This window comes from Cotesia glomerata, linkage group LG1 (genome assembly GCF_020080835.1).
Source record: "Cotesia glomerata isolate CgM1 linkage group LG1, MPM_Cglom_v2.3, whole genome shotgun sequence".
In the NCBI taxonomy this organism is placed as follows: Eukaryota; Metazoa; Arthropoda; class Insecta; order Hymenoptera; family Braconidae; genus Cotesia; species Cotesia glomerata.
In genome coordinates, this window is record NC_058158.1 from 23,863,366 (window position 1) to 23,885,804 (window position 22,439).

Genomic DNA, 22,439 nt, shown 5'->3' on the forward strand with positions numbered 1-22,439 from the left:
TGTTATTGTTTATATATAAAGTAACATTGAGGTAGTTATTTGTTGTTTAAGCTCATATAAATAAAAAAAAAGAAAAATAATAATTTAAAGCGTGTGCGTGTTTATATATTTGCGCACCTGAGGACCCCATACCTCTATGTGGTTGTTGCGGTTGTAGTGAAGATTTAAAACTCGATAAATTTCAGAATCACCGCTAACTCTGAGATCTTCAACACTTTTCACTCCTTCTGATACTGCTTGTCTTGCGTATTTCTCCATTTGGATGTAATAGAATTCCCTGAATAACAAAAAATTATATCATTATTTGATGGTGCCTCATCAACATGTAAGATGAGCGATCTACGAATCATAATTTGATTTTTCTTGCTTATTTCATTAATTAATTAATTAATTAAAGTAATTAGATTTCATTGAGATTAAATTTATAGATAAGAAAAGACTTGAAATATATATAAAAATATAAAAGTATACAGTAGAGATGTGAATAAAAAATTATATACAATTGTAAACAGCAATCGACTTTTTGAGTATTTAACTTAAATAATTAACGAACCGAAACAAATATGACTCGCTAATTGGTTGGTAATTACTATAGTGACCTGAGTTTTGCTTGAGGGTTTAGCAAGAAAAGGGTGAGAAAAATAAAGTATACGTTTGACGACCGTGCTGGTTATTAAAAAAATCTAAGTTTTTCTTACCATCATTAAGACAGTGTAAGTATAAATAACCGTTACTAAAACTTTTTTATGTAGAGTTACGCTGCCGCTATACAATATTGTAATAAATCAATTACTTATAACAATATTGAAGTTATTTTTATTCTCTCTCCCTTTTTTTTTTTTTTTTTTTTCAACTAAAGCAACGAAGTTGCACTAAAAAAAAAAAAAAAAACTATTTTATTCGAGAAAAATATTATCATTAAAATTTAATTCTTGTTTATTTTTTCTGTCTTTAAGAATAAGTTTTAATAAGTTTCAACTAAGTTTCAAAATGGGTTGAAAAATTGTTTTTTTTTGTTTCTAGTATTTTGCATGCCTTAAGCGCGAAGCGCGCAGGTATGCTCTACTCTCGCCTAAAAATCGTGATTTCGATTAAAACGTGATTTTCATAATTTAAACGAAAAAAATTATGGATAAAAAGCATATTGAAATAAATAATAGTAACTACAGAACACGTTAAAAAAATTTTCTTATCGATTAAATAAGATTTCTCAGAAAAAACTCGTTTTTCTGATGAATTTAATGAATAAAAGCGTGGTATTCACGGGAATATTGGGCTTGATAACACCACAACTTTGTCAAAAATTACTTTCATGATTTAATTTTTTTTTGTTTTATTCCTGAGAAAGTTTATCAAAACCCTTGTGAAAATTGCGTGTCAAAATAATTCTATTTCGATACAGTTAATTTTTTTCGATTGTCAGTTCGGTGACTTTTTCTGCGATTTCGGCAGTCATATATCCACAGATTCGGTAGAATCTGGCGCCAAGTTCCGTTCAAAAATCCCGTTGTAAACGGAGCGCCAGACTACCGACTGTGTTTACTGTAAGCAGAACGGTATTTCCAGGTTGCAAAATTTTATTTAATTATATAGTTCTCCTTTTTCCAAAATGATATATTATAAAAGTAATTTATACTTTATTTTACTGATATTAATTAATTATAATCAATTATAACACTTAATTCACTTAAAATTATTAAATTTTATCAGCACAAACTATAGTAAGCCCAGAAATTTCGATCCTGACTTTTTTTCGATGGGGAATATCAGCGCCACAGACTAGATAAAATAAAAATGTGTAGTAATCCTTCCTATAGACACGCAACTACAGTAAAAAAAAGTGATTCATAGCTTGCATCTATGGCCGTCAGGGTGCACTGGAATTACATCTACATAAACCGTAGCTTCAAGGGGATAGTTTGCAGTAAAAAATGCAGTCAACACGAGATTTAAGTTGTTATCAATTGTAAATTTTCATTATAATTAAAAAAAATACTAAAATCCGAACAAAAACAGTTTCACTGTAAAAAAGTCGCGCCAAGTCCACGTTCATGAGACTATTAGGAAAAAAAAATTTTTTTTTTTCTTTACAAAAAGATACAAAATAAAAAAATTAAAAAATCCAAGTAACCGATATGATTGTTTATGATTTTCGGAAATAAAAAAAAATTTTATTGTAAATTTAAAAATAAAAAAAAAAAAATTTCAGAACGTACTTGGTGTGCGTCATTGTGTATTTCAATTTTTTTAAAGTCCTAGTAAATAGATTTTACGAATTTCATTAAAAGTAAAATATTTTGCAACCACGCACACTAAATACGTTCTAAAATTTTTTTTTTTATTTTTAAATTTACAATAAAATTTTTCTTTTATTTCCGAAAATCATAAACATCATATCGGTTACTTGGATTTTTTAATTTTTTAATTTTGTATCTTTTTGTAAAGAAAAAAAAAAATTTTTTTTTCCTAATAGTCTCATGAACGTGGACTTGGCGCGACTTTTTTACAGTGAAACTGTTTTTGTTCGGATATTATTTTTCATAAACAGAATTGAAATAACTATAAACAAGCAGAAACTATACATACATGATGGTATAATTACTAACTGTTTTATCATCTGTTAAAATTTTTCTTTAGCTCGACCTACAGAGGGGATAATGCTACTCGCGGGAAAATTCAAATTAAAAAAATCGAACAATTTTTGTTATGTTATCTAAATAATTTGTGTATGACATGAGCGCTTAAGGCATGCTCATTTGGATTTTCCAAACTTTTTTTGGTATTTTAAATAAAGAAATTTTTAAAACCAAAATATGAAATTCTTAAAAGAAAACGAAATTATTTTTAGCTGAAGAGAATTGTGTTTTTCGATAAAAAATTGGATAGTATCGATTGGAAATAATACTCTTGATCGAACTTTTAGAATTTGTTAAGCTACAAAAGTGGGTTTTAACACAAGAATGTATTGAATTAACACATGAGATTCTCTTTAAAATAATTTTATTGAATCACGAGTATTTCTTTGGAATCAAGTTATTTTTTTCCAGTGTGGTTATCATTTGCGAAAGTAATCAGTAATATAGCAGTCAAACTTAAGTATCAAAAGTTATCAGTATTCTGTGCAGATTCGAGATCTGGAGGAAAGAGTGCATTGGGTCTATCAGTGCTTAGTATGATCTTCTCCTTGAAGCAACGAACTGGGAAACCCTCGAGGGCGCGTCATCTGCACTCGGTAATTCTTATTCAACGCATCTATCTGCCACATTCAAGCTTGTCGAATCACCAATTATAGATGAGAGAATATATCTGCCAAGTGCCTAATTAAAACAGAAACTCGGAGACAGAAACGGGACAACGACATGAGAGATGAGCTTATACGGGACTCCAAGGGCTGATGCCGCGGGCACGCGGACGTACCATCTACCCCGACGTTATATAATATATTGCTGAGTGCAAAGGAGATGCAGCTAGTTCCGCCAACGACAAAAAAGGCTGGCGAGTGCTAGAATTACCACTCTTCGACGGCAAAGTGTGAGGAGTAGCGAATTGCTACGCTCTGCGCGACCGCAATGAAAGAACTATAGTCAACGGGATTGAGAGAGGATGCAAAAGGGCATCCGGATGAAGAAAAAAATATGCGAGAATGAAAAAAAAAAAAAAGCTTGCAGAAACTACGATTTAAAAATAAGGGATGATACAGCGAGTCATTCATTGTGGTGTAGTATAATTGGGATAATAATAAGCACTTGAGTATCTCGAGGCCTTTCCTTTTTTTCTTCTTTTTCATCGTACATCTCTGTATGCAACCCTTAAGAGTAATGATTATTAGAAACTAATTATTGCTTATTTTTATTGAAGCCATTTAATAAATTTTTAATTTCCATTTTTTTCACATACAATCCGCTGAGGAATTAAAATATAAATAAACTGGTAGATATTTTTTTGAATGTGTAATAATATAATATAAATATGTTATGCAAGCATCAAAGAAAGTTGCACCTAAGGCATCAAAAAGATTGTTCAAGAAAGGTGGCTTACAATCTTTTATTTAATATATACACAACGCGGGTAAGACTTGGTAAATTAACAAACGGAAAAAGTTGATAGTTATATTGCGTGATTGTACGTTTGCTCGGTAAGTTGCAAGTATCTATTCAAAGCACGCGTTGAAAGAAAAAATAAAAATAAAGCAAATAAAATAGGTGTCATCATGAAGGTAAAGAGAGACTAAAAAATAAAGTGCGCATGCTCAGCTTTTATCAACTTGTCGTTGCATTTTTACCCTTCTTAATTAGTATTTTACACTTTAACACCATCCTTAGGTACTTAAACATGAAACAAGCATTTTAGGGTGGTATTCTGCATGATGTTCAAGTTTTAAATGAACTACAGTAACGGTAGTTGTAAATAATTTGCTGTGATTATGTATGTTTACAAATATATATACGTGACTGAAAGTGTTAAGTAATTAAAATATAAAATTGTTAGAAAGAAAAATTATAATATGCCGCCTCAACGTTCATTTCAATTACTATAAAGCCTTTATTTTTTTTCAACTTTGCGCTCCGAGTTTTCAGATAAAAAAGAGGAGAGTAGTTATTGGGAACGATTTGGGAATTTCTCATTTGTTAACGAATTTCTTCTTTAGCATAAAAAAAAATTAATCGGTTTCTAAAGAATAAGGAAAATACTCTATTTGCAAATATGTTGTTATTACTTATGAAATGACCACTAAAAAAATTATTGAAAAAATTTTTTATATGCTAGCAAAAGAGCTAAACCTTGGACAATCGTTTGCGATCAACTTAGCAGATGTGCTAGCAACAATGAAAGCCATCCTCGCCATGCATACGGTTTTAGTCACCCCTTCGCACAGTGAAAGCTTGAGAAACGGGGGTCCTATTCTAGGGCACCGATAGAATAAGGGGACGAAGTTTCTGGTGTAAAAGTGAACGTAAGGGTATAACTGAGAAAAGAAAAAAAAGAAAGAGAGAACGCGATATGCAAGCCTAGTTAAAGAGAGCGAAGGGAGAATGAGAACTATGTTAGCGAGAGATGTAAGTCCGCGTGCTGCACGCGCCAATCTTACAATGAGTACTTGGCGTATCCCATATATAGTCAACTCCCTACTACCAAAGTTGCATCTGGTTGCCTTAAAGCAACAACTTTTTTTTTTTCTTTCTCTGTTACTACCGTTTTCATATTCACCTTTTCCTTTTAAAAAGCAAAGAGCGAAAAATAAATTCAAGGGGGTCGAATAACCATGTCCCCCAAAGTTTCTTTTTGCGCATCTGGCTAAATCCAATTTTATACTTTCAAAGTCTCGGTAGCATATTATTTTTTTCAAAATTATACTAAATGAAGAATATTTCAACAATTTTTTTAAAATTACTTTTTTTCTTTTTAATTCAACATAGTATTCAATAAAGCTAAAGCATAGTTCGATACGGTGGTAAAAGGATTAAAAAATGATGGTTGCTTTGAGCAGTTTCACTCTTCAATAGTCTCGGCCCACCCCACCTCCTTCAAGCACTGGTCCAACTATATTCATCAAATAGACGACGCTATCTGTATCGTTGGTATAAGCTGGAATATTTTGTTTCTTTCTCTTACTTTTTTCACTGTTATGCAATGTTTCTCCACCTCCACGAAAAGACCACGATTCGAGTCCTCAATGCACTTTGGCACTGGTCAAGCATTTTTTATTTGATCGATTTTGTCTTTTAGTACCTGACGACCTCAGTTGCATTATGTACCGTGTGCATTCACTTTTTTGCTCTGTTGGCGATTTACGTTGTGCAAAGGCTGTGATCAAGCTAGTGACATTGCCTAGTGGAGGTCATGATGTGCAGAAAAGATGGTAAGCTGGAGTGAATAAAAATATATAGAATGGGAGAATAGATACACTATTTTTTTTTTTTATTTCTCATGAGAGTAGTCAATTTCAAGAGAACGTAAAAGTAGAGCAAAACCGGTGCTTTTGCTCCAGGTATTAACTGAATTTTCTTCTTTACATTCTCATCTCACTTGTATCTCTAAAATATAGCTCGTCTCGTGAAAGATATTTTCTCAAAATGTACATTGTATAGATTATTAATTGACCTCTACATCATTTACGGAGTTTATGTTTAATCTTGATAATATTTTTAACTTCCCGCTAAGAAAATCGAAGATTTTCGAAAATCGGGAAGTTATTGTTTTTACCCCGTTTTGCAAAAATCGAGTTTTCATTACAATTTTCATACAATAGTAAAATAGTAAAAACTCCTTCAATTTTCTTTCCGTGTAAAGAGTTCCCTCAAACTTAGATTTTCTATTAATTTGAATCGATTCGGACCGATAGATTTTGAGAAATTTTGAGAAATCTAAAAAAAAATCCGAAAAAAATTTTTTTTGAGAGTGGTTTTTTTGGAATAACTTTTAAACGGCTTCATCGATCAACTCCAAAAACTAATCCGCTTTTGAGCTTGAAAAACCACCTCGATCACCGCTAATCCGGTCAAAATCGGTTGATTCGTTCGAGAGATAGTTATGGTGAGAGTAGGACAAATATACGTGCGTGTATAGCTCTTTTGAGCCCAGGAAACCGCCTCTTCGGAGGTAGGCGAAAGCCTCGCCATATATTCCTCGTTCGAGAGATAGCGTGAACGAAAGAAAACCGAAAAAAGTGTTTTTTCGGAATTACTCCGAAATTTTTAATTTTATGAATTTAAACTTGAAAATTCTTTATGAAGCTTAAAAAACTGCGTCGAATAACACCAACCACGTGAAAATCAGTTTATTCATTCAAAAGTTATTGCGATTTGAAAATTCAAAAAATAGCGTTTTATCAAACTTCTATCAAATTTTTGAGCTCGAAGAGCTCAAAAGCACACAAAAGCTATTTTTGAGCTCGGATAGCTCAAAATAACACACAAATTGTATTTATGAGCTCGAAGAGCTCAAAAACGTTATACACGGACAAAAAAATATTGTTAAAATGACTATCCAACGTATCCTCAAATGACGTTTCCTTCAAATAACGATCCGGATTTCTGATTTAAGGATTTATTTGTTTGACTTAAAAGCATACAGAGAATAGCTTTTGTAAATATATGTAGTTTCGTCAAAACAGGCAACTGTTTCGTTAACGTGAGGATCTGTACAGTTGAATTAACTAAATGTAACGCTAAAATAATGATATGGATCGTCATTTTGATGATACGCTGTATAGCTGAATTGGCTATACAGCGCATATCTCTAAAAAAAAATGACTATACGGCGTATAGTCAGAATAACGATACGTATCCTTATTCTAACGATATTTTTTTCTTCGTGTAAGTGCAATTTCAAGCGTTTAGGTATAGAGTTGGCGGGAAGTTGCAGGGATGGCCTTCAGGGTCAACCGTTTTCCTAATTTTTTATACTGTGGTACCTTTCCAATTTGCACATCTGTCCCACCGCTGTGATGCCCACTGGGATCAGAATAAAAGACGTGAAGTCTTTAGAATAGTGTACACAAGTTACTGCTCAGGGAGTGTACCGTCCGGGAAAAAGCAAAAGTAAAGAAAAGAGAAAAAAAAAGAAGTTGACGTATGAGAAGTTTAAAATAGAAGAGATGAAACCTACACACGAATGTAATGACACACACTGATGCATAGAAGAAGGGTTACCTAGGTTAGGGACTTGGAAAACATCCTTTGTCGAATGTACCCTGTAGGGACCGCTTAACCGCCCAGTAACTTATCCAACCCGCTGAGAACAAAATCAATAATTCTTTGTTGTTGAGTTTACCTTTTACTATGCAACTTTAAATATTGACGTATTCTGTAAAAATCATTTCCAAGTCAAAATTGGATCGATACTATTTTTATTTTTAATAACGAAAAAAATTAGTATATAATTTTTAATATCCACGGAATGTTAATAAAATATCTAATTTTTTACCTTGCCTTTTATCATTAAGAAAAGAAGTCTAAGTGGTAATAGATTTCAACGGCCTACATATCACCCGCATTGGTAGTCAGATATTCACCGAAACCCGCATATGAAAGTCTTAAATTCTTCCAATATACCTAAAAGGTAAGTAAGCATATGGGCGATTTGCATATGATATAAACTATAATGAGCTACTCAAGAATTGTTTAGGTCATTGTTATTTTTATTCTGATGTCTATCAGCTACACAAGGTGAAGCTTTTAATGTGTTGACTTAAAAAAAAACAAGAATCAGAGCTGACTTTTACTGATACTATTTTTTAATAACAAGAGAATAATAACAAAAGAAATAACTCTTAAAGCCTAGAAACTCATCAGCTTTCATCAAACATTAGATTTTGGTTACTGCTTAATTGGGAGAACCTTTCATACTCTTGGAATAGTGCCAAATTGTATTCATTTGACAGACTTTTATTGAGCTAAACGACGAAGATCAAATAATTCAAAGCCATGCAAATAAATAAGTGATGAAATAATTTAATGAATTTATAAAATAAAAATCTTTTGATACCAATCGCGTGAAAAAATATTACATACTATTATTGTTGTTGAACAATCAATAATAAGAAAATTAAATTAACTTTTTTCGAACACATATTTATCATCACTATCTTTTTAATTTAAAAGAATGAAAATAAATATTTGAGACAAAGAATAAAGGTGAATTAACAATGATAAAAGACATGATTATTCACCAAAAAAAGTATATTTAATGCACACTGCAAGACGTAGTTGCTCATAGCACTAGATTACTCTTAACTTGGAGTGATAATGCTCACATTCCTAAAAAAGTATCTCGGCTGGGTTCGAGAGAATCTGAACGGGCCGATTCTCCTCGAGGCCTCCACAGCCTCTTTCAGTCTTTTACTCTAGTAGCTTTCCTCTCATGATAGCCCCGCGGCCACTGCATTGTTTGCTGCTCCAGCCAATACTCGTCGTGTTTTCGTACTTGTATTCATTATTAGAAAAAGGAAGAAAAGGCAATAGCTAATGTGTACAAGAGTGAGATGAATATAAAAAAAAATAATACCAAAAAAGAATAAACGGCTCTATAAGAACAGGCTTATGCTCTAGCCAAACCAATCTTTCTTTCGATGACGTCGTTTTATTCATTTCGTCTTTTACTTTTCGTTATAAATTTGCTCTAAAATGTTCTTTCTAATGCTTTTTCTTCCATTTTTTTTTATTGATTTTTAAAAAATTAATGAGTATTCTAGTTACAATATTTAATTTATGTTACATTATGGAAATATAATTTTCTACTTCTTTTAAATTAGATTTATAAGGCAGAGTTCATTGTTAATGAGTATGTTACACAAAATTTGTAGCACATAATAATAATTATCATCATAAATAATAAGAAAATGCATATAGTGATTGGAAACTTCTACTAGTTATTCTATTATCCGTTAACAAGTCTTCTTTCTTGAATAACTTAAACGATTAAAGTATCCTAATCACAAGGTTTCTTGGAACAGAGAGGCATTATAATGAACTTTGAAGAACTTATAGATGTTTACAAATGTAAATTTTATTGAATAATTGGCTATTTATGAATTAAGTATGAAAATTAAAAATGTACGCTGTCGGAGAATATCACAGCATTTATGTAGAACTTTGTACACACTTAGCTTGTAAGCAAGAAAACTTGCAAGAGGTTGAAAAGCTCTGCAGTTCCCCTCAACGATAAATGCGAAAAAAGAAGTAAAGTTGACAGAGTAAGTTAGCTTGGGATAGGTCGGAATTTAACGTATACGTATGGATAGAAAAAGCTAACGTCAGCGTATTACTATACGTAGTAGTATATATGACGGCGCAAAGAGTTGCCACTCCATTATACCGTGCACTGAGTTTTTAATTAAGGCGTCTACGTTAATTCCTCGAGATTTTTCGTAGCTTTTGCATCGTAACGTCGTAAGCATACATACACAACAATATAAAGAAAAAAGAAATCAATATAAGTATACAACAGTAAACACTGAGGATATATAGCTTTTTTATAAATGAGGAAAAAATTTAATTTTGAGCTCATCTTATTTTTAACCTCATCATCAAAATTAGAACAGTTGTTTGTTGATCCATTTTAAGATGGTGGATGCAATATGTTTTATAATTATTTAAAAGTAAATAATTAAAAGTAATTTGAACCATACATATTATTACTAATGAAATAAATACTTAAAAAGCAAACAAAGATTTTCGTTCCTTTGATTATAGCTGTTATCTGAAATAAAAGAAAGGTTAGTAAAGAATCAAATGTATATGTATAGCTACGAGACATACGAACTTGTCTCGAAGGTATACAGTATACCTTCATCTTTAAAACCCCCGGTCGACAGAGTGCTCTTGCAAATTTTCTATTCCCAAATACGCCGCGGTACTTTTTACCTTCTGGGCTTTTTCACTTTTAGATGCTTTTGTCTTTATGAAACATTTGTATATACTTGCTCATTTCGAATAAAAAAATTTTTTTCTTCGCCTCTTTGAGACTAAGAGAAAAGCGTAAAATCACCTTCCAAAATCATGAAAAAGAATTCCTAAGATACGAAATTTAAAAAAAAAATGAGGATAAGCTCGGTAAATTGAATGACCTAAGAATATAGACATACAATTATAAACAATTAATGATTTGTTTTCTTTAAATATTGAAAATAAATCAAATTCAAGATAAGAAAATTTTCCTCAATAGATCATCAATACTAAGTGAATATAAAAGCGTTTACTGCATACATATTATTTTTCAAGCTCCAATTTAATTAAGAATTATCTTAATCTTTACTACATTTTTTTATCTATCACTTTACTATAAAAAAATAACGATTAATGCTCTATAGAAATTCTGCTTAGGAAAACGTATTAGTGAATATGTACGCAAATCAAGAGTATGCATAATTGAAGCAATGACTGTTTACTCGGGATACGATGGAAGGAGTCTTTATATGAATATATATGTATATATATGGAACGACGTTGCTACCTCAAGGCTAAAATTTTCTCCACCCGCTTGCATCCCTCTATCCACGCGCGAGTTTATTTCTCACAATGAGAGAAAACCTACAGCATATGTTTGTGAACGTATGGGTGAATGTTAGTCTAGCTATGCTGAAGGCTTATCCGCCCGCGCGGAATACACATGTGACGCTTGCTCTAGCCTTTTTGCTAAATAGCCCTCTCTAGTACATACTACCTATCCGCTCTTACTACCCTACTAGCAATGGAAACCTAACTGCCTCCCATGCTCAAGCACATACAATCTTGTAGGATTAAAAAGCACACCCGCTTCATATGCTGAGAAGACCGAGTCAACACGCACATCGTCGTGACTTGAATCTACCTTTTTTATGGAATTTCTCAGTATCATCATCGTTACAAACTACGTTATGTATTAACTCCCTTGCGGTCTGTTTACAGTCAAGATTTTAGTAAAACGCCACTTCTTTCATATAATTGCTTTCTGCTCAAAGACGCGTGTTATTGTGATTATTTTTTATTTTGTCCTTAAAAATAAATGTAAAGCGATTAATTATAAAAAAATTTTTTCATACAACGCATTATACCAGACAAAATAAATAATTAATCCTCTTTACATATGTCAAGGCCTTTTAGTACGACACCTGACTATTAAATTATTATAAAAATATATATTTGTAATAAAAATAACATTGTAATGTAATAATGTGGAACTATTAAGTAGCCTATCTTAAAATCATGAAAATTGAATTTAACGCTGACTATAATAGTGATTAGAGAAGAGAGTATTACTAGGTAAAATAAAAAGAAATGATGGGTCACCTAGAAAAACGTAGCCTTTCGTGTCACACGGAGAGAATATTGTCCAGCTACAGTTTCATGTCTGGTGTAGTCATTGTCTGTTATACGACATAAAATTTCTTCCATTTGAGTGATAACATCATGCTAGTTCAATCGCGTGTCCCGCCATGGAATCTGATAACGAGTTAACCCCAGTTGGACATTTTTGTCTCATTTTTATTGTATTTATTTGTCCACTCTTTCACCTCATCGTCATTGTTTCAACTCATGTAGTAAAGAAAATATCTTCGACCTCTTTTTCTATTCAATAATCATTTATCAGTCAAAGCATAATTATTTTATTAACTAGACGACCCGGTGAACTTCGTATCATCTACATATATTTTTGAAAAGTATAGTCAAAACTTAATACAAAATTTTTATTTACATTAAATGCAACGTATTTATAAACTTAATTAATTTAAAGCTTTCTGATGGAATACATTTTTTATCTTTTCTTGCGGTGCGTAAATATATAAAGATGGTGGTTTTCTGACTCACGAACACGCGACGTATAATTTCCCATGCACGAAACACGGAAACTCCGATTTGATTCCCACATTTGATTAACTTCGACAACCTAAGTCAGGTCGTCTTCTCCTTGGTATTTTGAAACAATAACAATAAAAAATTTCTTGCGCACTGACAAACTGATGATAGATTTTATTAATTGGCTTGAAATTAATTTATTTCTTTTAACAACTAACTGACACTTTTTTTTATTTCTGAAAACAAAACAGACCAAAAAGATCGGACCTCACTTCACAGCTAGGAACGGACCCAAAGAAATCAGACCTCATTACTCAGCTCAGAACATTGTGTATTGGAAAACTAATTGTCATTTTTAGTATTTTCTGTTGTTTATTATTTATGTTTTTCACCGTTTAAACCTTCCCTGAACTTCCAAAATTTCCTGTTTCTCTTGTGATTTTATCAAATTTTAGATCTGTAGGAACTGATATTTGAAGAATATGAATTTTTTGACAATTAATACCCCCGCACTCTTATGTGAGGGAGGAATTTCATAAGATCCTATTCGAGATGATTTCTACATTATAAATAAAATATTCTTACAAAACTTCGAGTCTATAGAAACTATTGTTTGGAAATGAACGTTTTTCATTGCTGACGTCCCCGCAATCCCTTTTGGGGTTAGAATTTGATAAAATCCATTCTTAGCTGAACTTAAAATTATACACGAAGATTCCTACCAAATTTAGAGTCTGTAGAAAGTTACAGTTTGGAGATAGAAATTTAACATTCTAACACCCACCCCCGCAATCTTTATTGGGGGTGGGTTGCTGTAAAATCCGCTCTTAAAACATTTCCGCACCACATATGGAAGACTCCTACCAAATTTGGGGTCTATAGGATCCATAGTTTAAAAACGGGAATTATTCATTGTTAACGCCCCCGCAATCCTCTTTGGGGGAGGATTTTTTGAAAATTTTTTTGCATACAAACCTTCTCCTGAACATTCTGAAGACAACAAAAAAAAATTAGCCCAATCGGTCCAGCCGTTCTCAAGTGATGCGTGGACATACATGCGGCATTTTATTTTTATTTATATAGATAAATTAATAATTTCAAGAAAAGTTTTAAAAATCCAAAAGTGCACGACAAATAATGCTTTATTGATTTTATGTGACACCTTCCAATTTTTTATGTTATAAGTTGTATAAAAATTTTAAATACAAAAAAAAATCAATAATTCTTATGCGGTAGAACAAATGCCAATATCTATTTATGCGTAATATTAAAGACAACACCAGCTTAATTTTTCGTTAATTATCATAATTAAACGACACCGAGTTAGCAAGCCATTTGCGATACTCAATCTGGCAGGGATAAAATGAGCTTATTAAAAAGAAAAAACGATCAACCTTACCGGCCATCCCTGGAAATTCACGCTATGTGAGCTCGAAACACTTAAAAAATTCCCTATTATGAAATTTTGAGCTAGTTTTTAACCTCACTTTTACGACTTTATAAATTTTCGAGCTTTTTAACTTACATTAGGACATTTTCGAAAAACTAGTCAGAATAAATTCTCATTTTTTTGAAAATTATTGATTTTTATAGCGTGAAGTTAAAAAATTACTAACAGATTTTTTCCTCATGTTATCATGTTTCCAAGCTACAAACCTTTATCAATTGCTTGATAGGAAAATTTTTTTAGTTTACTGTAATTTACTCGTTTTTACTACATTGAATCAATATTTCCGAATTATGTAATTAATCTTCATTGAAACATCTGTACAATAGTACACAAATTACGTTTTACTAATAAGAATATTACAATAAAAATAGTTGCAGAGAAGAAGAGAATAAAATTTTCGATCATAAAGTAGTCTAATGTTTTGCATTATGATAAGTCATGTAAAATTAAATTGTTCTTTTCAAATTGATCATGGTAATTTTGAGTACACAAATTATAATTTTTTTTTTTAAGTTATAATGCACTCTAATTAAATAGTTTGGTATTAAATTTTAAAAATTGTGTCATAAAAAACTCCGTGGATTTTTTATAATATATAAATGTTTATTATTCTAAAAGAATTACTGTTAAAATTATTTATTAAAGGTCAGCTTTTATCTAGTAAATATACAAGGCTATATCTTGTAGAAAAAACATCAAAAAGTAATTCAAAAAAAGGCTGTATAAGCATAAGTACAAAATAATGTAGACATTTCCGTACAGGAAACCGTGTATTAGTATATCAGATCAAGCGCACGCTAGACTTAAAGTAAAACGCGTCGTAGAAAAACGCAAATAATGAGCCTTACGTGATTAGTTTAGTTTACTGTCGGGGGTGGTGAATAAAAACGAAGACACTGTATTATATGTATATATATATCTCCATATAATTTTGTCTTGCTACTATTTTAATCAAATATGATATAGAGATAAGAGATTATTTTGTTTGATTAGATAACAAAGTTTCAGATCTGATAGAGAAAAGAGTTCTAGAATGAATAAATGATGCGTGGGAATCCATATTAAAAATCATAAATGATAAGATAGAACATAAACCGTGTATGATAATATATGATGTCGAGAGTACATTTGTCCGCCTTATATCTCCGATCTCTTCGTACTCAGCCTAATTATAATCATGCTAATGCTGTGTCCGTTATTGGTCACCACCTGCAATCTTGCTAACCCTCCTGAACGAACTAGCAAGCTTCTGCATAGTTTGTGTTATGTCGGACAGTAGAACGGACCAACGTTACTTATATCCAGCGACTTGCTATAATTAAGATTCAGACACACCCATGGTTACTTCTACCATCTCTTGGGGCTTATATCAAGGGTATACTAAGCATGATTGAGGAGTGGTCAATTCCTCATTCTCGCTTACATTCAATGTAAAAAGTTCACGAACCGTTAAGCTAATTCTTATAAAGTTTTACTATTTTTTTGAATTTCTTACTACAACTATTCAGGATTTATTCAAAATTCTAATTTATCTGTAAGAGTGACTGTTTTTTTGACCAAAAATTATATTGAACAGTTGAGAATATAATTATATATAAATTTACCTGAAGTTGGAGAACCACTTGACCAGTTGAGCAGTGTTGTTTTTGTTGAATTTTATGTCCGGGAAATACATTTTCAGGACAGCCGAGGACGGATATCTCACCCAGAAAAACATCAGCTTGGCTTTCCTCAGATGCATCGGCGTCAATGTCGACGATTGCACTGTGGTTAAGGAAATAACTGCATATGTAAGATATTTTTACAAATCTAATTCTATACACTTGATCGTATTTTTTTTCGTATAAAATTGGATTAGAAATCGTACAAGCTGAAGTACTATGATATGATGATCGAGGGGTCTCGATTTGAGCTTAGGTTAACCTACGATTGGCCGCATCTTCAGTAGAAACCTTACTGACTCCTTACTTAGTAATGGGATATTTTACTGTGGTTTCATCGAATTCTTATTTAGTTAATCCAAATATTCTATACTCTACTTCCGTTCGATATTAAACCAAATATTGTATCGACATTTTCTCATAGCTTGACTAAAATTTTTTGTTTTTTTTTTTTTTTTTATTTTTGTTAAACTTTTCTGAATAATTTATTTTTTGAAGTGTCAAAGAAATTTTTAAGCTTTTTATTTGTCAACGTTAATCAATTTAAATATATAATAGACTTTGTAACAACTTTTGAACAAGCTTACTATTTTCTCAGTTCAACTATCAGGGTAGATTATTGGCTAAGTTAGAAATGAAGCTCTATATGAGTAGTTCAAGCACATAGAAAAGAACTTTCGTAAGTGTAGCTCGTTGCCGGACAAACTCTATTTCTGAATATATATACGCGCGACTTTAGTATAAGTTTACTACAAACTAACTCAACGATTATTTGAGCCAACCAACTATTTTAGCTTGTACAAAAACTTTTTCACCGAGATAAGCAGATAAGAATAATTTTTAGAAAACGTAGTCTGATTTTTTTGCTATTATGAAAAATTTTAGAGATTATGAAATTAAAATTCTTAAAGTAAATAATTATTTTATATTAGTATTACAAAAGGATATTGTAGGTTGAATTCCATCGTAGCTGATATCACCAGAGTTGCAATCACTACCCCGATCATTGCTATCCATTCTTAAATGACCGTAATCTGGACTGCCATGTTGAGCAGCGGCCAGAAGAGCAGGATGAAGCATCGCTGGTGGATGAGGAAGTGGCGGTGAATCTCGAAGATCAACTCCACCACCTGGTGGACTCGCTGGTAGATGATGAGGTCCAGGGGGTGGCACTTGACCAGGATGATTGGCGTGTGGATTAAAGAATGGTGAATAAGGTGAGAATACCTGGCTTTCATGTAAGCTTGGATTCGGTATAGCTACACTTGTTGGTAAAGAGACTGGAAGCATTGGAGGTGCCCCGTGCCCATAAACATGGCGTGTTGGCGGTGGTAAAGGTGGTGGACTTTCATTGCCACTTTGAGACCCACTGCCTTCTTGAGCCAATATTCTTGAAACAGTTCTTGGTGTGATTCTTGTGTCAGTAACCTATAGACATAATTGACATTTTGTTAATAAAAAATATAAGAAATAAAGAAAAATATTTTTAAACATTGAACTCACCTTATGCCTTTTCTTTTTTGGCGTCATAACAAGAGATAGAGCTTCATTTTGTTCAATATCTCTTGCTTCTCTGTCATCACTTCTCATATTGCAGTATTGTTCACGCTGTTGTTCTCTTTGTTGTTGCTCTCGTTGTTGTTGTTGCTGTTGCACTTGCATAGATGACATGGCATATATCGTTGGTGGTTTAGGTGTTTGGAATATTGGAGCATTTGGTCTCGCAAGAGGAGGTAATTGATTGATTTGATTGAGATTATTTTCCGTTGGGCCTGACAATGGACCATGAGGTCCACTCATTGAACCGATTTGTGGAAAAGTTGTCGGTTGCGAAATTGGGGGGCCACCACTCAGCGACCCCCGTGGTCCGTTTGGGCCACTAGGTATCTGAGATGCTCCTCTGTCTACAACTTTTGTTCTCGGTGAAGACTTCCTCTCTAGTAATTGACTCCCATGAAGTAAATCTTTACTGAGTTGTTCAGCTGCAGCTTGTGCCGCTTCTATTGATTTACCAAGAAACCTTCTTTGTTGTATAAATTTAGTTAGTACTGCATCCACAACATTACCTAATGTCGAAGACATCTCAGTTTTTAATAAGTCTGCAAGGCCTTCAAGGTCAGTATCGGTAACAATAGCTCCGGTAGAGCTTGTTAAGTGTGCGTTATTTCTAAACACGTTCAGTCTTTCTGGAAAATCCTTGTGCTGATGAGGTGTAACAGGAGCTTGCATTTGAGATGTTTGAGGCGTTGACGGTCCCGTATTTCTTTGACTTGATTCTCGTCCCTGGCTAGGTGGTGGTGGCGTTTGTTGTTGTTGATGCTGATCACGTTGTTCACGCTCTCTCTGTGCCTGTTGCTGTTGTCTAGCAGCGACTTCTTGATGTTGTTTCATCCTCTCTAAAGCAGCATGTTGTTGCTCAAAATAAAGTTTTTGGCCCATGTGATACATAGCTGCTGCAGTTGCATGAGGATGATCAGGTGGCAGTGACGAGAGACCGTTAAAAGGTGGTGGGTGAGGTCTTTGTGGCCGCGGAGGTGGCTGTTGTGGTGGATTCTGCGGACTCGCTGGTTGTTCACTATTCTCACTACTCTCAGGTTCCATCCGACTCGATAGCTCGTTGTACTTTCGCTGCATAACTTCTAACTGTTCATGTAGAAGTTTTAACTGAATTTTCAAGTGGTCCTTCTCTTCGCGTTTCTGCTTTATTGTTGAAGGATCTTCTTCTTCCTCACTATCGTCATCATCCACATCAATCATGTTATCATTAACACTATGCTGTAGAACATGATGAACTGTCTGTTGTTGTGGTTGGTAAAGTTTTCTTTTTTTACAACCATTAACTGGTTGAAGTGCTGGACTACTTCGCATGGTACTGACTATATTTTCAACACGCGCGCGTTTTATTTCAGTCGATGGTGAACTTATTTCAGACTTAGGAACAATTGGACACGGAGAGTGACTTGCTGAACGACTTCTCCTTAAACTTATTGTATCTGAAATTTCTTCTTTGATTAATACTGACCCAGGACGTGTTACTGTTGGACTTGGAGGTAAGCTTTGTTCACAATCCGATCCATCGAGATTGGCACCTGGCTCCATGCCAGCCTCAGCAAATGCTTCTTCCATAGCACGTGCCGCAGAAGCAGCATCTTCGGTACTATCCTCCGCATCTCCAGGCATAACAGTATCTCGGTCACTATGATTTGTATTTATATTATTCCCGTCAACACTTTCTTCCCCTCCACTCTGCACTGCCCCACTTATCGTCCGTACACTATCACTATTTTGATGTTGTTGTTGTTGTGGACTTTGCTGTTGATGTTGCTGAGATTTGAGTAACTCTGTTGTAGTATTATTGTTATTATTATTGTTATTATTATTGTTATTATTATTGTGTATACTATTGTTATTATTAGATTGCTCTTGTACTCCAAGAGCAGAAAGTTTGCGTCCTTGTAATATGTCACGTAACATGTGTTGCGTGAGCTCAGCTGCAGTCGCGGGATCATCACAATTTACGACAGCACCAGATTGTAAATTAGCAGTTTGGTCCATACCAGCTCCAGTCATTCCATGGCTGCCTTCAGGTGGTGATCCGCCAGCGTCACTGGCTTGTTTCACTTGTCTTCCAAGAAGCTCGTTTAGCATCTTGGCAGGGCCGAAGCCTGGAGCCCCGAAAAATCCAAATGCCGCGTGGGCTGAATGCTGTGTAGTTGGTCCCGTTGTTGAAACGAGATGACCTTGGGTACCCACTGCTCCAGGTTGTGATTGCAGTTGTTGTTGTTGCTGTTGTTGTTGATGATTTGGTGGTGGCCCACTTCCACTAAATATCGCACCGTATATCCCACCACCAAGAAAGGATGGCCGCGAACTAAAGTTAGGAATGCTCGAGTAGCTGTTGCGCGGCTCGCCGGCGTCCACGCGCTGTCTGGTTCGCTTTTGCTTCTTCAAAAGTTGCTGTTGCTTACTATCCGCAGTTGCTCCGTAGAGGGCGAAACAGTCGGTCTCCTCCTCCGATGACATCATCGGCCGTCTGGTTGGTCGGCCCCCCGAAGGCCTCCACGACCCCTCCCCGCCAGGGCACCTTGTCACCCCACCCCTTCTTACTCGAATAGTTTGACTCGTGGCTCTCTACGCTCTTTCTATATTCCAATACGATCCCTTCTACTTCGCCTACCACACTCCTTCTAGAAGCTGTTCTCCCCTCTTTGCGGTGTACGATGCTTTTTCCTTCCCCAATGTCGCGCCTTCTATTTCGGCTGCTTCTTCTTCTTTGCTTGCTTAGCTATAGAAGTTGTTTTTTTTTTTTTTTTTTTTTTTTTTTTGGCGATTTCAATAATTTTGCTTAAAAGTCTTGTAACCAAATTTTATTTACTAGTCGGTATTCACAACACAACGAAAACAAAATTGACATCAACAGTTTAATTCTTTCTACTGAGTTCACCGCTACAACTGCTATTTTCTCCAACTGTTCTTAGAATTTCCTCTTTAAATTACACTTTCTTTTTACACACACTAATTATTTTATTTTTTAATTACTTTTATTTCATTATTGTGACCTCTCCATCTGATTTTATCGTATTTTTTTATAGTCACCTTCTCTTTTAAACCCACCACTTTTCTACTTGGGTTCTATTTACTATTCCCCACTCCGCTCTGTCCACCTTAAAGTCGACGCCAATGGCTGTCGATCACAGATTCTCAGTGGATAATGCTTTCTTAGATTACGTTTGTTATTAATCAAATGTACCGAATGGTGGTCGGGACCGTTGTCACTCCCGTTGCTATTATTTTTGCTACCTTCCCGACAACTTGAGCTCGAGCAACTTTTCACGCCCTGTAATTGATGTTTATTGCCGATCTTGTGTCCGTCAATAATACCAAATGCCGTCGCAGGAAAAGGAGCTCGCGCTGGAGGACTTCTCGTGCTCCCGCTTGGGAGCTGCATCCTTCGAGTGCACCAAAGGGCTAAATGCCCCTTGCTCCCTCGTCTCGATTTTCGTTGCTAAAGTTTTTTTTATCTGAAATCATAAAGATAAAAATATATTGTTTTTTAGCAATCATTAAGTGGGATTTTTTTCAGTTTTACATATTCATTGAAACGATGTGTGCTAAAGCGTACTTAACAACTCTGTATGACCAATATAAATATAACTTTCTATGTCTTTTATTAAGATAAATTTTAACAATAATTTCATAATGATAATTTGTTATGAAAATTCGATTAAAATATTAACGTTAATATATTTTCTAAGTTTTTTAAGTATAAAACCTACAGATAAAAGTAAACATAAAAATAACTCACATTTCCTTGTATTTATATTGTATAGAGGTATACTTAAATGACAAATCAATAAGAAAAAGAATTGAAAAAACGTTATAAAAAAAAATAAACCATGTGGTTGAAGCATATGGTTAAAGATAAGAATTAGAAACACTTCACCTATAGGACAGCTTTGAGGGGGGGCTTCTTTATGGAAGTTTATACACAAGTACATATATCTATCTATATGTGGCTCTTGCATACCCCTCTGAAATGCATGAAGGGCTCTGATGCGTGGGACTCAATGAAAAGAGAGGTATAACTCACCGGAAATGGCTTAACCAAGTAGAGAGTGTTATTGCCTCTCCTCACCCGTCATATTTCGATTCGGAAGTATGCTGGAGGGTAATTACAGGCAAAATGCTGCCATCTATTCACGCGACTCTTTTTTGCCTTGAAGTCTACGAGACGACGTGTGCTGGCTGGTACGTATTATCGCGTCAATATGAAATCATTCATGTACACACTGACAGAAAAGTCATTGAATTCATTCCCGAAAGCGATATCATTTTTGGGAAATTTTTTTCAGAACTTTACACAGGCATAGATAAGTTATCAAGTATAACTATAATCTATTAAAATTTGTACACTGAAAAAAAAATTAACTTGATTCGAGAGGAAAATTCTTGAACCAAGAAAATAATTTTGAAGAGGGTAATTGTCTTAAATCAAGACAAAAAATTCTTGAATCAAGTAAAATTTACTTAAGCCAAGTAAATATTTCTTAGTTTAAGAATTTTTTTACTCGAATCAAAAAGATATTCTTCAAAATTATATACTTGATTCAAGAACATTTTTTTTTCTGTGTATTCTATGTGGCATATAAAAATTACTTTATCATCAGAATTTGAAGTTTTCTAAAAATAAGCTTATAAATTTTATGTTCTTAATTCCATTACTTGAGAATAGCTTGGAGCAGCAATTTCCTTTCTACTGTATAATTAACTTTTTTGGTAGTTTGGAACCCCAACATAGCGCTAAGACAAGACAACATGTGCATTGGAATTAAAGCCCCCCCCCCTCCCCCATAAGCGTCATGTGTTAGGTAGCTGAATAGTTCGCAGGGGGTGCCTGGGAACACAATTGCGTTCAACGGTCCATATCAAACCTTTTATATTTCACTTCATGGTTTTGCTGATTACCCACACCGTGAAATAAAATTCATGACTAACTTATTGTTAATACTTATACAAAACCTAAACCTGTACATCCTATTTTATACAAATTAATAACAAAACCATTTTTCGCGAAGTATCATTAATCGTTTTGGAAAGTGGGATTTGTTTTTATGATATTGACAATAAATAAGAAAAATATCATTTCCAACATTATTTATAATTTGCTGTTTTAAAATAAAAACCAATTTTCAAATTGAATTCAAACCGAATTAAAGAAAAATTTTAAACCCATATATCTATTTCATACAAGGATTAAGCACACTACGTTTTATTTTACTTTATTATGACTAATATAATTTACTGTTAAAGAAGGTGCTATTTTTCATGCAGTTAAAGATCAAATCACTGTTGTGCATATTTAACCGATAAAATTTTTTATAAATTTTCTTCCCTCAATATTTTTAGCTTACTTTCTGTTCCTCGCCCCGATGTTTTTCATGTCTTTCTCAACTGTGAGAAATACTAACGTCTGATATTGAAAGGTGAAAAAAATCTTGGGGTGCTCTTTAGCCTACACGGAGAAAAAAACATAGGGGTTTTTCCTATTTTTGC

General features: G+C 33.7%; 1 protein-coding gene across 5 annotated transcripts in view; it reads right to left on the bottom strand.

Moving 5' to 3' along the window:
• LOC123275370 (homeobox protein prospero) overlaps window positions 1-22,439 on the bottom strand; it is a 111,890-nt gene that overhangs the window by 671 nt on the left and 88,780 nt on the right. For 4 of the 5 annotated variants that reach the window (XM_044743448.1, XM_044743450.1, XM_044743449.1 and 1 more), the window contains 4 exons: window positions 16,890-20,407; window positions 16,335-16,814; window positions 15,330-15,484; window positions 118-277 (listed from right to left, as the gene is read on the bottom strand). In XM_044743448.1, the coding sequence (XP_044599383.1) occupies window positions 118-277; window positions 15,330-15,484; window positions 16,335-16,814; window positions 16,890-19,412 (3,318 nt within the window). In that variant the 5' untranslated portion in view covers window positions 19,413-20,407. The remainder of the gene's footprint in view (window positions 1-117; window positions 278-15,329; window positions 15,485-16,334; window positions 16,815-16,889; window positions 20,408-22,439) is intronic. The other variant, XM_044743453.1, reaches the window with a different exon arrangement.